Source organism: Camelus bactrianus, chromosome 4 (genome assembly GCF_048773025.1).
Source record: "Camelus bactrianus isolate YW-2024 breed Bactrian camel chromosome 4, ASM4877302v1, whole genome shotgun sequence".
Classification (NCBI taxonomy): domain Eukaryota; kingdom Metazoa; phylum Chordata; class Mammalia; order Artiodactyla; family Camelidae; genus Camelus; species Camelus bactrianus.
In genome coordinates, this window is record NC_133542.1 from 60,334,893 (window position 1) to 60,348,300 (window position 13,408).

The 13,408-nt window shown below is 40.9% G+C and overlaps 1 protein-coding gene across 1 annotated transcript; it reads right to left on the reverse strand.

Annotated features, from left to right (window-relative positions):
- Positions 1-5,520: 5,520 nt before the first annotated feature.
- TEX48 (testis expressed 48) lies at positions 5,521-11,695 on the reverse strand. The gene is made up of 4 exons (XM_074363176.1): positions 11,645-11,695; positions 10,355-10,604; positions 8,741-8,869; positions 5,521-7,632 (listed from the first exon to the last, which is right to left on the reverse strand). The coding sequence occupies exons 1-4, from the start codon at positions 11,693-11,695 to the stop codon at positions 7,529-7,531; spliced, it is 534 nt and encodes a 177-aa protein (XP_074219277.1). The 3' UTR covers positions 5,521-7,528.
- Between the last annotated feature and the right edge of the window lie 1,713 nt (positions 11,696-13,408).

The following is a 13,408-nucleotide window of genomic DNA, read 5'->3' on the forward strand; positions in this document are numbered from 1 at the left end:
ATTTCTTTGAGCCTCACTTTCCTACCTGGAAAATGGGAACAGTAGTACCCACCTTAGAGGAATAGGTGATTAGCTATGCACAGTGACCACTGTGATGGCAGGTGCACATAAGCACTGCCTCCGTGCTCATTCTCTTTCCATTCTCTTCTTTTTATGTAGCTCCTTGGCTCTAATCTAGTCCCACTGGGCTCCAGTCCCACGGCAGCATGGTAACGCAGCTCAGCCTTGCCAGTGCGCACTCCTGGGTCTGCCACTCACTTGCTTTGTAGCTCTGGGCCTCGGCTCCCATCTGTAACAGCAGGTGGTTGGGCTGCACCAACTCTCCAAGGATCCTTCCAGCTCTGATGACACAGATTGTGAGTCCTTGTCTTAGTCCCTCCTTTCTCTTTTCCAGGCTCCTGGCCGTCCCCTGCTCTTGCTCCCCTTTCCCTGTGGCCAAAGCCTCACCCTGGGAATTTCCATCATGGCTACTAGATTCACGAACATCACACTGGGTTCACTCCATGGCCTCACCCTGGGGCTTCCGACCTCTCACAGCCACCACCATCTCTCACCTGAATTACTGCAATGGCCTCCCGACTAGCCTCCCTGCCTCTTCCACCTTGGTCTTCATTAGTGTCAACTCAGCACAGCTGAGTCCTCTTACGATGTAAGTCAAATCATGTCACACCTCTGCTCCAAGTCTCCCAGTGGCTTCCCGTAGCACACAGAGTCAAAGCTGAAGTCCTCTGCCTTGGGGTCTGCTTCAGGATCCGGCCTTGCCAGCTTTGCCAGCCTCATTTGCTCTGGCCTCACTCACTATGTTCTGGCTGTGGGAGCTGCTGGCGGTGCCCCAAACTCTCTCATTGTGCCACTGCTGTGCCTTTTGCACAAGGTGTCCCTTCCACCTCCGTGTTCCCTCCTCACTCCTTCACCCATCAACTTTGAAGATTCAGCTCAGATGTCACTCCCTCCAGGAAACCATCCCTTATACGTTTTACTTAGATGGACTCAGGATTTAATCCTTGCTGTGTATTTTAGAGCAATTTAACTTCCTTAAATCTCCTGACTGTAAAAAAGGGGATGGTAAAATCTACCCCGGAATGTTACTGTGAGGATTGGGTGACATAAAGATGTGAAGTGCTTGGCACGATGTCTGGCACACGGTAAGTGCTTAACAACATGAATGACTGTAATGTAGGAGAGATGCTGGCTGGGGTGGGGTGGGTGTGGTGCTTGTTACACTCCCGGTATCCTCTTCTAGATGGAAATAGGAGCCAAAGAAAAGGGCCTTTGGGTTACCTACGGTGGGCTGTGAACTTCAGGTCTCCACTGACTCCACAGCAGTTCAGGCAGAACAAGGCAGATCAATCAGGTCAAACAGGAAGAATTCTGGAGCTGGAGGAGCCCTGAGGGGTCATTCAGCACAGGTGGGGAGATTGGGATCCAGAGATAGAAACAGTGGGGTCGAGATAAATTAGAGATGGTGTCTGCTTCCTGGAGCAAAGTGAAAAGTTGCCCAGGACTGATGGAGACATTGTCCCTTTAAGTACCAAAAAATACCCATCCTGCTCGCAGGTCTAACCTTTGAACCTCACTCACCTGCAGTTGGCAGAACAGAGATGGGGCTGTCTGTGATGTCACAGAGAACCAGGGAATGTTGGGGATAGAAGGGTTTGGCCGGACCACAGAGGTAGAGAGGAGGAGGGAGGTTTGCCTACCTTCTCTCCCGTGGTCCTTCCCTCTGTGCATGATGCCATGCTGTCCACCATGCTCCTCAGGCTGGCTGGGGTGCTGCTGCCTCGTGTATCTCTTATCCTTGGAATAGTAGGCTAGCTGGGGCATGTTCTTCTTATGGGGGTTCTAGAGGCAAGCCCTACTGTGAAAATACATTTCTAAGCTTCTACTCGTGTCCCATCTACTAAGTTTCCATCGGTTAAAGCAAATCATGTAATGAAGTCCAAAGTCAAGAGGGAGGAAAGTATACTTCATCCAAGAAGACATGGCTAAGAAGGGTGAAGAACTGGCCAATATTTTGCTTTGCCACAGGTAGATACCATTGCTGTACCCATTTTACAGATGAAACTGAGGCACAGAGTTTATTAGGTGTCTTGGCCCAGGTGACACAGCTAATAATTGGCAAAGTGAGGTGGGTCAGAGACTGGAGCTTTTGAAAAGTTCAAATTGCTTTACAAATGGGTTGTACCAATTTAGTCCCTTCTCTGCTAGGGAGGGAATGCTGGTGTATTACCTGCTGCTGCCACTTCCCCTCCTTCTGTCTTGGCCTCTGTGCTAAGGCAACAGAAACCAGCCCCAGGGCTGAGCTGCAGAGCTTGTCCCCATGTGATGAGATGGGGCCCACCCAGATAATTAACATTGTCTCTTCATTTTAAGGTCACCTGTCTAGAACCTTAATTATGTCTACATCCTTAATCCCCTTTTGAACTGTAAGGAAGCAGGGAATAGAATGAAGACATCTTTGGGGGGCCATTACGACAGTCCTTAAACACTTGTATCAAGAAAATAGAAGAATGAAATAAATATCCAATTCAAAAAGCTAGAAAAAGAACCTCAAAATAATCAAGGGAACATACAAGAAAAGGAAAGACTAAGGATTAAAAGCAAATTACTGAAGTAATTAGTAATTAGCAATTAGCATTAACCTAATTAGTGAACCAAAATCTTTTTTAAAAAAAAATTAAAATAGAAATACTATGTTACTTAATCAGGTAAAAGGGAGAAAGTCAAATATGTTAGATTAATTTACACCTGAAACTAATGTAATGTTGTATATCGACTTCAATTAAAAATTTTTTTAAAAAGAAAGGTAAGGGAATATAACCATTGAAACAAAAGAAATTTAAAAAATCTTGAGTGTACATTATATACCTTTATGTAAATAGATTTGAAAACCTAGATGAAGCAGATAATTTCTTGGAAAATACAGTTTATCAAAATGACTGCATTAGAGATTTGAAAACTCTTATCATTTTCTGTAGAAGAAATACATAAATTTGTCAAGGAACTCCCCTGCCCCTTAAAAGGCAACAGGCCCAGTTGGTTTCACAGGGAAATTCTACCAATTTTTAAGTCCAAATAGTTCCAATCCTACATAAATCATTCTAGATCATATACGATGAAAGGAAGCTTCCAGGTTCTTTTTATGAAGCAAGTATATAATATTGATAACTAACTGAAGGGATACACAAAAGAAAATCGTAGAGCAAAATTCTCTATCAATATTGATACGGAATACTAAGGAACATATTAGTGAACAGACTCCAATTCCATATTATAAAAATAATACATCATGATCAGCTGGAATTCATTTGTGAAGTGGAAATTTGTTTCAATAGGAGGAGAGATTATATGATTTTCTTTCCATTTATGATGGAAAAAAAGAAGAAAGAAAAAGAAATTGATGGATATTACCTTAACATAGTATCTCTATCTCTACCTCTGTATTTTTGTCCTAAAATGAGCTTCTTAATTAATAGGCAAACACTGGGGGTATTTCCTTCAAAATTGGAAACAAAGCACAGATACCCACTTACTCCACTATTTAACATTGGGCCAGTGGTATTAACCATTGCAATTAGACAAGATAAATCAGAGACATAAAAATTAGAAAAAGAAGCTAAAGTGTCTTTACTTGCAGATGGTGTAACAGTATTCTTGTTAAGTCATAGGGAATCAATGACAAAACTGGCTCAAACAATAACATAATTCAGAAGGAAAGCAGGACATAAAATTAACATAGTGAACTCAATCGTATTAAATACACAAGCACTAACTAGTTACAGAAATAATGTAGAGAAAAACCCAATTTATAATAGCAATGAAAAAGATAAAATACTTAGGAATAAATTTAACAAGAAATTTGCAAAATTCATATGGAGAACATTTAAAAATAGCCCTGAAAGACAAAAAAAGGAGGTTTCAACAAGTGATTAACCTTTTGTTTGTGGATTGGAGGAATCAACATTATAGAGGTGTCACTTCTTCCTACATTAATTTATAATTTTTCCTAAGTTAATTTTTATATTTATCACAGTCACCATGAAAATATTAATATTTCGAATAGACCTAGACAAATTGATACTAATATTTATATTTTTTTAAAATGCAAGAATAAAGAAAAGTCATACCAGCAGATGAACAGACAGACTTACCAGTGGAATAAAATAAGAGGGTCAGAAAGAGAGTAAAATATGTATGAAATTTTCATATATGATGATGAAGGAGTCATCTCAAATGACTGGGCCAAAGGTGGTCTTTTTAAAAAATGTGCTGGAATGATTATATAACCATTTGGAAAAAAGATAGAAATCCATATCTAATACATGTATAATAATACAAATGGAACAGGGATCCAGGTGTAAAAAATAAAACCATATAAGCACGTAAGAAAACATGGATGAATTCCTCTAGAAACTGAAATTACTGACTTTCTAACTAAGACCCAAAATCTAGGAGCAATAAACTAATAAAGTTGACTTCAAGACCCAAATCATCACAAGCAAAATCAAAAGACAAGTGGAAAACTGGAGAAGTTATTTTTAATATTTGTCTCATATGAAAAACTAATATCCCTAGTATATAAAGAATGCCTAAGAATTAAGAGAAAAAGCAGGAAAAAAAGAAATAAACAGATAATTTACAAAAACATACAAAAATGGCCCTTAAACATATGAAAACATGTCGCTCTTTATTCATGATATGACAAATGAAAGTAAAAATCAAACTGAGATACCACTTCTCATCTGTCAGATTGCCAGATTATTAAAAAGTTGGTGAAGTTATGGGGAGACACGCATTCTCATACATCATGTATAACTCTCACAGAGGGAAATTTAGAAACACTTAACAAAAATATATATGTGTGTACTATTTGTCTCAAAATCCACACTTAGGAATTAACCCTAAAAGTATACTATCAAATACAAAAATATTTGTGGATATGGCTGTTCATTGCAAATTTTTTTCATTCATTACAAAATATTAATTTTAACTGCAAAATGTTGAAAACAATCTAAATGTTCATATATAGGACAGTGATTAAATAAATTACAGTGCACACAATGCAGAACTTTGTAATGTATGAAGAATGAAGATCTCCATGAGTTCATATAAAGTGATTTCCAGAATATATTGTTAAATTAAAAAGAGCAAAGTAGAGAAGAGCTTCTATAGTATGTTACTTTTTGTGTAAGAAATAATGGGATATAAGTAAATATTTACGCACTGGCTTATTTTTGCAAACAAGAAACATAGGAAGGGTAAACCAGAAACCAACGTGGGTGGGACAAAGAGAAGGGGTTTGGTGGGAAAGTGACATTTCTGTGTATGTACCTTTTTGTATTGTTTTGACTTTTGGACCAGGTTAATGTTTTATACACTCAAAAAATTAAACCAGGATAGGAGAAAAAAATACTAAAATTAAACACAAACAGAGACAAATGAAATCAACTGTAATTCAAATGAATAATGTAACCCCCATGAGGAAGAAAAAAGAAAGAGGTAACCTAATTTTTGAAGGCAGTATTTGGCTATAAATCTTTAGTCAGTACATAAAAAGAGCTGCAACTGTTCTGAAACTAATTTCAGGATGGAGCAAATGAGTAATTATTTAGAGGATAATTGGATCCAGGTTTTCCAAGGAAAAAGGAATTACAAATATGAAAAAGGGGGAAAACTACATAAATTTTATAGTATTGTATTGAATTGGAGATATCAGTATGAACTACTGGTTTTTATTATCTCTCTTGTTCTGTGTGTCTGTGTAAATATGTTTTGTGAAGTTATATATACACATATGGATGTGTCTATACATGTGTGTTCGTGTATTTCCCAGCTCTGTCACCTGAAAAGGCCTAAAAGCAATGGCACCCCAGGAGCGATGAGCACAACTAGGACCAAGATCTTGGTTTCTAAGTCAACTTCCTCACTACAAGGTACCAAGGGTCCTTGAAGAACTAGCTGATTCCAGGGCTGATAGGGAAAATATGAGTCTAGAACATCTTATGTGCCAAAGCATAAATGCTAAAAGGATGGAGACACGTCGTAAGAACACAGGAGCCAGCTTCAAAGGTGCTCCCAGGTCAAATTTGGGACAATTTGAGCCTCAAAATAAATAATGATAGTAATGGATTATAGTCACTTCAATAAAATAAGGATTTCATGGATCTAAATTTACATAAACATACACATAAATAAAGGGGGAGAAGAAAAGCTATTCTTTATAGTAGGAGATTAACTAACAAATGTAGAAGGAGTAATGGAGTTAGAAGAACCATTATTTGGCAAATATCATAGTAACAATGAATTCTAGCAGGAAATCATTTATACATGGTTAAATTAGAGAGTGAAAGTTTGATGGGGAACAAGATATTCACAGAGCCTCAAGGTATCCCTCACCCCCAAATTACCTATTAATTCCAAAGGGAAAAATAGTAATTGTCCATAGATAAAATATGCAGCATACACCCCCTTAACCATGTAAGTTAGCACCACTAGCAGTGGGACCCAGCTATGTCACGTACCACTTGATATGATGCACTAAGGAAGACACCATGTTGCGGTTGTGGTATTCCTGCCCAAAATGCAAAACTGGAATCTAATTGTAAGGAAATATCAGATAAACACAAATCGAGGGACAGTCTGTGAGACAGCTGTGCCTGTCCTCTTCAGAAATGTGAAGCTCATGGAGGTGAAGACACAGCTGTCCCAGATGAAAAGAGACAGATGAGGCATGACAACTGCACGCAGTTACGATATTGGAGTAGATCGTGGACTGGGCAAAGAAGTAGCTGTGAGAAATGTCTGAGACAACTGATGAGATTTGAATTGTTCTGCATCTGTTTTGAATTTCTTGCTTCTGATAACTATTGTCTTTAGGTAAGAGAATACCCTTGTTTTTAGGAAATGCGCACTGAAGTATTTAGGGGTAAAGGCACATGATATCCACAACTCTACTTTCAAAAGGTTCAGAAAAAAATAGTAGGGAGAGAGGGAGAATTGAAATGATGAAGCAAATAGGGAGATGTAAACAACTGGTGAATTTGGGTAAAAGGCAAATAGGAGTTTTTTTTTTTTTAACATTTTTTATTGATTTATAATAAATAGGAGTTCTTTGTACTATTCTTGCAGCTTTTCTGTGAATTTGAAATTATTTAAAAATTAAAAAAAAAACCTATCCAAAAGGTTAAAACAATTTGTTTTAGGTTAGTTAGATGTGACAATGTATTTAAAAATGACCAGACATTATTTGGAAGAGATACTCCCCGGTAAGGGGGACGGGAAAAGAGGAGGCACAGGGTTCTGTGATGTCACCAAAGACTTTAATTGGAGGCAGCTCCTCTGCAGTGGCTTTTTTGGGGGCTGAAGTGACTCTTGCTGGTGGCACAGGGATAGCTCAGACGTCTTCTCCTCCTATAGGGGAGTTTCTGAATCAGTCTTCATGGCCCCTGTTTACCGCCCTCTTCCTCCTGGCGCCACTCCAGCAGCCATGCAGCCTCGGAGACTGCGAGAGGGCTGCCGACTAGAATGCTCAGGGTCTCCCAATGAGGCATGGCTGGTATGGCCAGTGACCCTGGAAGTAGCAGTTTAGGTTTCTCTTGTAAAAGCCTCTTTTGGAAACATGTGAATTCACATCTGAAAGAAGAAAGGGAAAAATTACACCAAGTTAAGCCTTTGCGCTGGGCCTGGCTGGACTGTTCCGGTCGCCTCCATCCCCAGTCATTGTCAGATTCTGGAATACTGTGTGAGCCGTGTGGACCCCTGCCTGGGATGCACTGGGGCTCCACTGGAGCATTCAGTGACACCAGGGTGTCTTGCCAAGTGCAGTGGCCTGGAAAATAGAAGAACTGGGCCCATCCTGGTTCTGACACTAACACCACTCTCTGCTGGACTTTTGGAAAGTCCCTTCCTGCCATAGACCGCTGCCTTCTCTATACAGTGAGAAGCTGGTTTTTAAACTATGTTCCCTGGAGCCCTGTGTGAGGAGGGGGGGGGTAGGTGGGTTAGTGGGGCTTGCAGACCACCATCCACGATTCAGGTAGAGCAGGATGCCTTTGAGTTTTTACAGAAATTGGACTTTGAGATTTTGTTTGCAAGGAGTGTTTAGCTATTAAGAGAATTCTGAAGTGACTGGGCTGGATGACCCTTACCTCTCAACAGCCAGCCTCATGGGGTGGTTGTGAGCTATGTGAGATCATGTGGACACAGCCTTGGTGCCCATCAATGAGGCTGCAGTTCTTCTTCCTGGATATGGCTGCCATCCAGGACCCAGAGACATTTCTCCCCCAACTGGACTACGCTCAATCCACAAGCATTTTCTGGCATGTTTACTTGCCATGTACCTGGCTGAGTTTGGAGGAACAAAACTGATGTAGGCCCTGCCCTCCTGGAACTTACTGTCTGGTGTCCGAAGCAGACATTAAGCGAACCATCACACACAATACACATATAAGACTAGGTCACGAGGGCTTAGGAGGAAAGTATGGATGTGTGTTCTTTCCTCCCAGACCTGCTGCTCCTCATGTAATTCCCAGCTCCGGGGATCATGAGGACAGGTCTTAGACCCCAGAACTCTGTCCAGTGTGTTCTAGAATATGACTGCAGCTTCCTGAGGGGAGCAGTCCTGCCTCTTTGTCACCCCACTTGGCTTAGCTCAGTATCAAATTGGAGTTTGGTCATTAGGACAAGGCTCCCTCCCCCAGAGGTTTCCTGGTCAGTGTTAGGGCCCCGATTTGGAACTCACCTTCAAACTCACTGCCGCCGTTATACGAGGCTCTCTTTCCTGGCTCGATCAGGGGTTGTCCCAGAGGTTTGCGGGACACTGTATCACCGTGCTTGGGATTTTGTCCATCAAGTTCATCCTTCTGCAAACCTGGCAATGATAATTCCATGTGGTCATGTGGGGAGGCTCAGAGGGGATGACGGAAGGAAAGGCGTTTTGCCAACTCTAGAGCAGTGCACATGGACCAGCGGTGGTTATTATGCAGGTGGGGAGTACCTGAATCTGCATCCTTTAGTCTTCTGAGTTCTCCCCCTCATAAGTAGGTACTGGGTTCAAAATACACATTCTTTTTAAAACATAGTTTACTTTTTTTTTCTGTTTATAAAAATAACATATATCCATTATAGAAAAGCTTAGGAAATATTGAAGAACGTGAAGTAGGAAAAAAATGCCCACCTCTCCCTTCGGATATCACCAGTGTTTGCCTATTTGCATATTTTTACGTAGTCCATCAGATCCTGTATATTATGTATGCATTTTACTTTGTACAATCATAAACATTTTGCTCATGTCACTAAATTTTAAGAAATAATAGTTGCATAATATTCTGTTTTATGGATAATTCAGGATTTATTTAACCAGTGTTCTATTTTTGGGTATTTCGGGGTAATTTATTTTCAAATTTCACTACCATAAATACCATTATGATGAACATTGTTGTTTAAAAAAAATTTTTTTTAATTAATGGAGGCACCAGGGATTGAACCCAGGACCTTGTGCAGCCAAACATGTGCTCCACCACTGAGCTATACCCACCCGCAAACATTGTATATAATGCTTTGTTTCGATATACTCCTAGATTCTTAAAAGTATAACATGTGATTTTGTCAACAGGCTGAGCTGTGCTCTGTAACAAACAGCTCTGTCCTTTCCCAGCTGCCTACCTCGAACAAACTGCCTCACCTCTCTCTGTCTCTGAGATGGCTGATATGTAACAGATTTTGCATGAGCAAGAAATAGACACTTTCTTTTTGTAAACCATTGAGATTTAAAGCCATACTTATTTTAACAGAAGAGCCTATCCTATCCTGGCCAATATATTATAGTTTCCAATTGTTGACCTTTGTTGAATGGCTACTTTGTGCAGGCCCCGTGCTCGGTGCTTCTATATATTCCCTCATTTAATCCTCCCGATGATCCTGAAAAGTAGTAATACAGTATGCATGTCCCAATTTGACGGGTAAGGATGCTGAAGCTCAGAGTGAGAGGGTGACCCCTGCCCAATTCTGTGGAGAGCTGATGGGAGCTAGCCCCAGCCCCAAAGGCAGGGATCTCGACCACTGCTTTTCTGGTCTTTAGGCAAGTGCTTCTCATACTGTAAGGTATATTCAGATTCCCCTGAAGGTCATGTTAAAGGGCAGGTTCTGATTCAGTGGGTCTGGAGTAGGGTCTGAAAGTACAGTTCTAACAAGCTCCCAGGTGACGCCCATGTTGCTGGTCCATGAATCACACTTTAAGTATCGAGATTTTAAGCTCTATTGCTTATCAATTTGGTACTCAGCCACCCAGTCTTCACCTCCTTTTAGGTTGGAATTATTCCCTCAGCAGCGGAAGGCAATCTGAGGATATCTCAGCAGGAGGGGATGAGCAAAATGAAGTCTTGAGAGGCTAGGCTGGGTGTTTTTGCCTGGTACCTACCATGCTTCAATGGCTGAAACTCTTGGCTTTGACTGGGGGTCCTGGAGTCATCTATACCATCAGGCTCCTCACAGTCTTTGCAGCAAAAACAGAACATCTTCGAAGCCAGGTTTTGGTGGGCTGCTGTATGAAGTAAAGGAATGAGGGCCTTGGGTTCTGGGGCTTGAATTCCATGTGCCCCATTGAAGATTTACTGTGATTGGGGTTCTTATAGGGTCAGCTTCTCCCGAAGTATAATATAGCCCTTCCCTCTCCCACATCTTTTGTAGCTCCCCATAGCCAGCAGGTCCACGCCCTTCAGCCTAGGTTGCTCTCTCTTAAGGCCATTTCCCCTATTTTATACAAAAATTTTCTTACCCAAGGAAAGGAGTCCAAGTCCCTATTCTTCCAGGTTCGCTTGTGGGGGTGCCTGATCGAATTGACCGATCTTGAATTTGAGCCCAGTTCCCTGGGCAGGGCTGTTTCCTAAATAAACATAAGACTTTGGGTGAAAAGCATCAATCCTTCCTCTGGCCTTACACTCTGGATAGGACCTCCACTATAGCAAAAGCCCAGCCCATGCAGAAATGCGTACAAACTTGCTCAGCTTTTATAGAGGTCTGTATTCTACCCCATTTCTAGGTGTATGTTCTTGGATGGATTCCTCAACCTTCTTGAGCCTCACTCTTGTCACGTGGAAAATGGGAATAGCAGTGCCTACTTTGCAGAAGTAAGGGTTTAAATAAAATAAGAAAAGTGACCCTTGTGGTGCTGGGTACACGGAGTGCCCAGTTAGTGGTCATTTTGTTTCCCTTCCTTTCCCTCATGTAGCTCATTGGCTCCAAACTATTCTCGCTGGTCCAGGTCCTGTGAAAACATGGTGAAAAAGCACAATCTTGTAGACTTAGGTCTTGGTTCTGCCACCAACTTGCTGTATGGCTTTTAGTAAGTCCATGCTTGTCTCTGTGTCTCAGGCTCTTCATCAGAAATAAAAAAAGAAGGGAGGTTAGATCACCCTTCAAGGATCTTCCTAGTTCTGATGGTCCAGAATTATAAGGCCTTGTTCAGTCCCAAACGACCTTCGTGGTGTATCAACTTTTCCAGGTCTCTGAATGCCTCCTGTTCTCCGTCCCCTTTCTGTGGCAAAGTCCCCTTGAAGGGAATTCTTATCATAGTGTTGGTTAGGTGTCCCTCGCCTTACCCAGCGGACTGTGTGAGTTGTCTCGTTCATGGGCATTTGCTTCTCACGTTCTCTGCTGTGCTACCATCCAAGCCAGCATCATCTCTTGCCTGCGTCATGGCAATAACTCCACCTGATCTTCCTGTTTCTTCCACCCTGGACTTCTTAATAATCAATACAAAATCTTTTAACTTCCTGCACATAAGCTATTCAATAAGCACAATTTATATACTGTGGCTAGATGCACCCAGCAGAGTGGACACAGGCAGACATGCCCATTGCGTGGAGTCCTTGGGCCAAGACGGGTATCTCTGGGCTCATTTAGCCTCAACCTCCAATAGTCCTTTGAATCTACTGCCAATTTTTCACCATAATTTGAGCTGTGACATATTTCATTGAGTGCTCTTTAATGAATGTTTTATTTTCTTAGGATTTGTAAACAAATGGAAGTTTATATAAGGCAATAGGTCTTCTGTTTTGGAGATGTAACATTTATCAAGTATGCTTGATAATATACTGATTCTTCTGCTGCTTTAGTTTCAATTTTCTTCATCTACTTACATAAACTCTTGCTTTGGGCTTTTTAAAGTTTTTTTTCTTTTTTTTTTTTAGAATTTTGGAAATCTCTTTTGGGGGAAATTAGGATTGATTGATTGATTGATTGATTGATTTACTGGAGGTACTGGGGATTGAACCCAGGACCTCGTGCATGCTAAGTATGTGCTCTACCACTGAGCTATATACCCTCCCCCACTTCATGGGGTTTTGTTTCGCTCTAGATTGCCTTACATATATGGAGTGTAGAAGGAAGTGCTTCATAAGGAAGCAATGAAATCTTAAATCTCTTATTTTCAACACTGAAAGTTTGCCGTAATGGCCATTGTAATTCTAAGTCATCTAGCAAAATGTTGCCATTTATTAAGATAAGCACATCAGAGTACATTCAGTGAGAGCATATATACAAAGCAAGAGTTTTTCCAGGAAGAGGCAGCAACTTTAATGTAGGTGAGATGATGACAAATCAGAAAGAATAGAGTGCAGTCAGTCAAAAGTTTGTATTATGTATGACGTCTTGAATTCCTTGGCCAAAGATAACTTAGAAGAGTTCATATGATCAACAGCCTGGAAATCACTGACTCCAAATATGGGCTGAATAAAATGACCTTTCATTGGATGTAACAAGACATGTGCTCATGAAGGTTTGGAGGGACCTAAGACAAAATTTTAGCAATTTCCTTTATATAAGCTGACCATCAGTCTAACAGACCTCCAACCATTCGTTCTCAGGGCTGACCAGGGTATCATTTGAAATTTATTTCCTTGGTCATTCCTGGGAAATCATGGGTTATGATTCTAGAGTGCCTTCCAGACTCTTCTTAAAATACTTTTAATTATTATTGTTTGTCTCACAGTCATTCATTGGCTGCTGTCCAGAGAGTCGAATACTTTTATGCAGCAAGTAGCTTAACATATGGTTCCACAGATGATTTAAAGACCAAAGCAAGATATCAGGCTGCCTGATGGTCAAACTGAATTATCAGACCGTTGTAAGTGGAAAAATGGAACTGTATCTTCAAGGAAAGTCAAGGGCAGTGGTTAAGATCAGTATAATCCCTGAGGGTCTCTCCTGTGGCTTTGGTTGAGGCCCAAAAGGGGAGATTGAGAATAAAAGAGGAGTTTTCATACTCCTTCGTGCAGCCCACTTGCTCTGTAACCATGGTAACGGACAATCACTGGAACCTGTTTAAACCAATTTAATCTATTAATGGACCTTTACCTTGGTGACCATTCCCCTGAAAGTAACAGACCCATGACAGTAGGTACACCTTCAT

Coding starts and splice junctions, on each gene's coding strand:
- TEX48 (XM_074363176.1), bottom strand. CDS start 11,695: ATGACGCAGGCAAGAGATGATGCTGGCTTGGATGGTAGCACAGCAGAG. Junction 8,870..10,354: donor CATTTTGCTCATCCCCTCCT/GCTGAGATATCC, acceptor TATCATTGCCAG/GTTTGCAGAAGGATGAACTT. Junction 7,633..8,740: donor CGGCGGCAGTGAGTTTGAAG/GTGAGTTCCAAA, acceptor TTCTTCTTTCAG/ATGTGAATTCACATGTTTCC.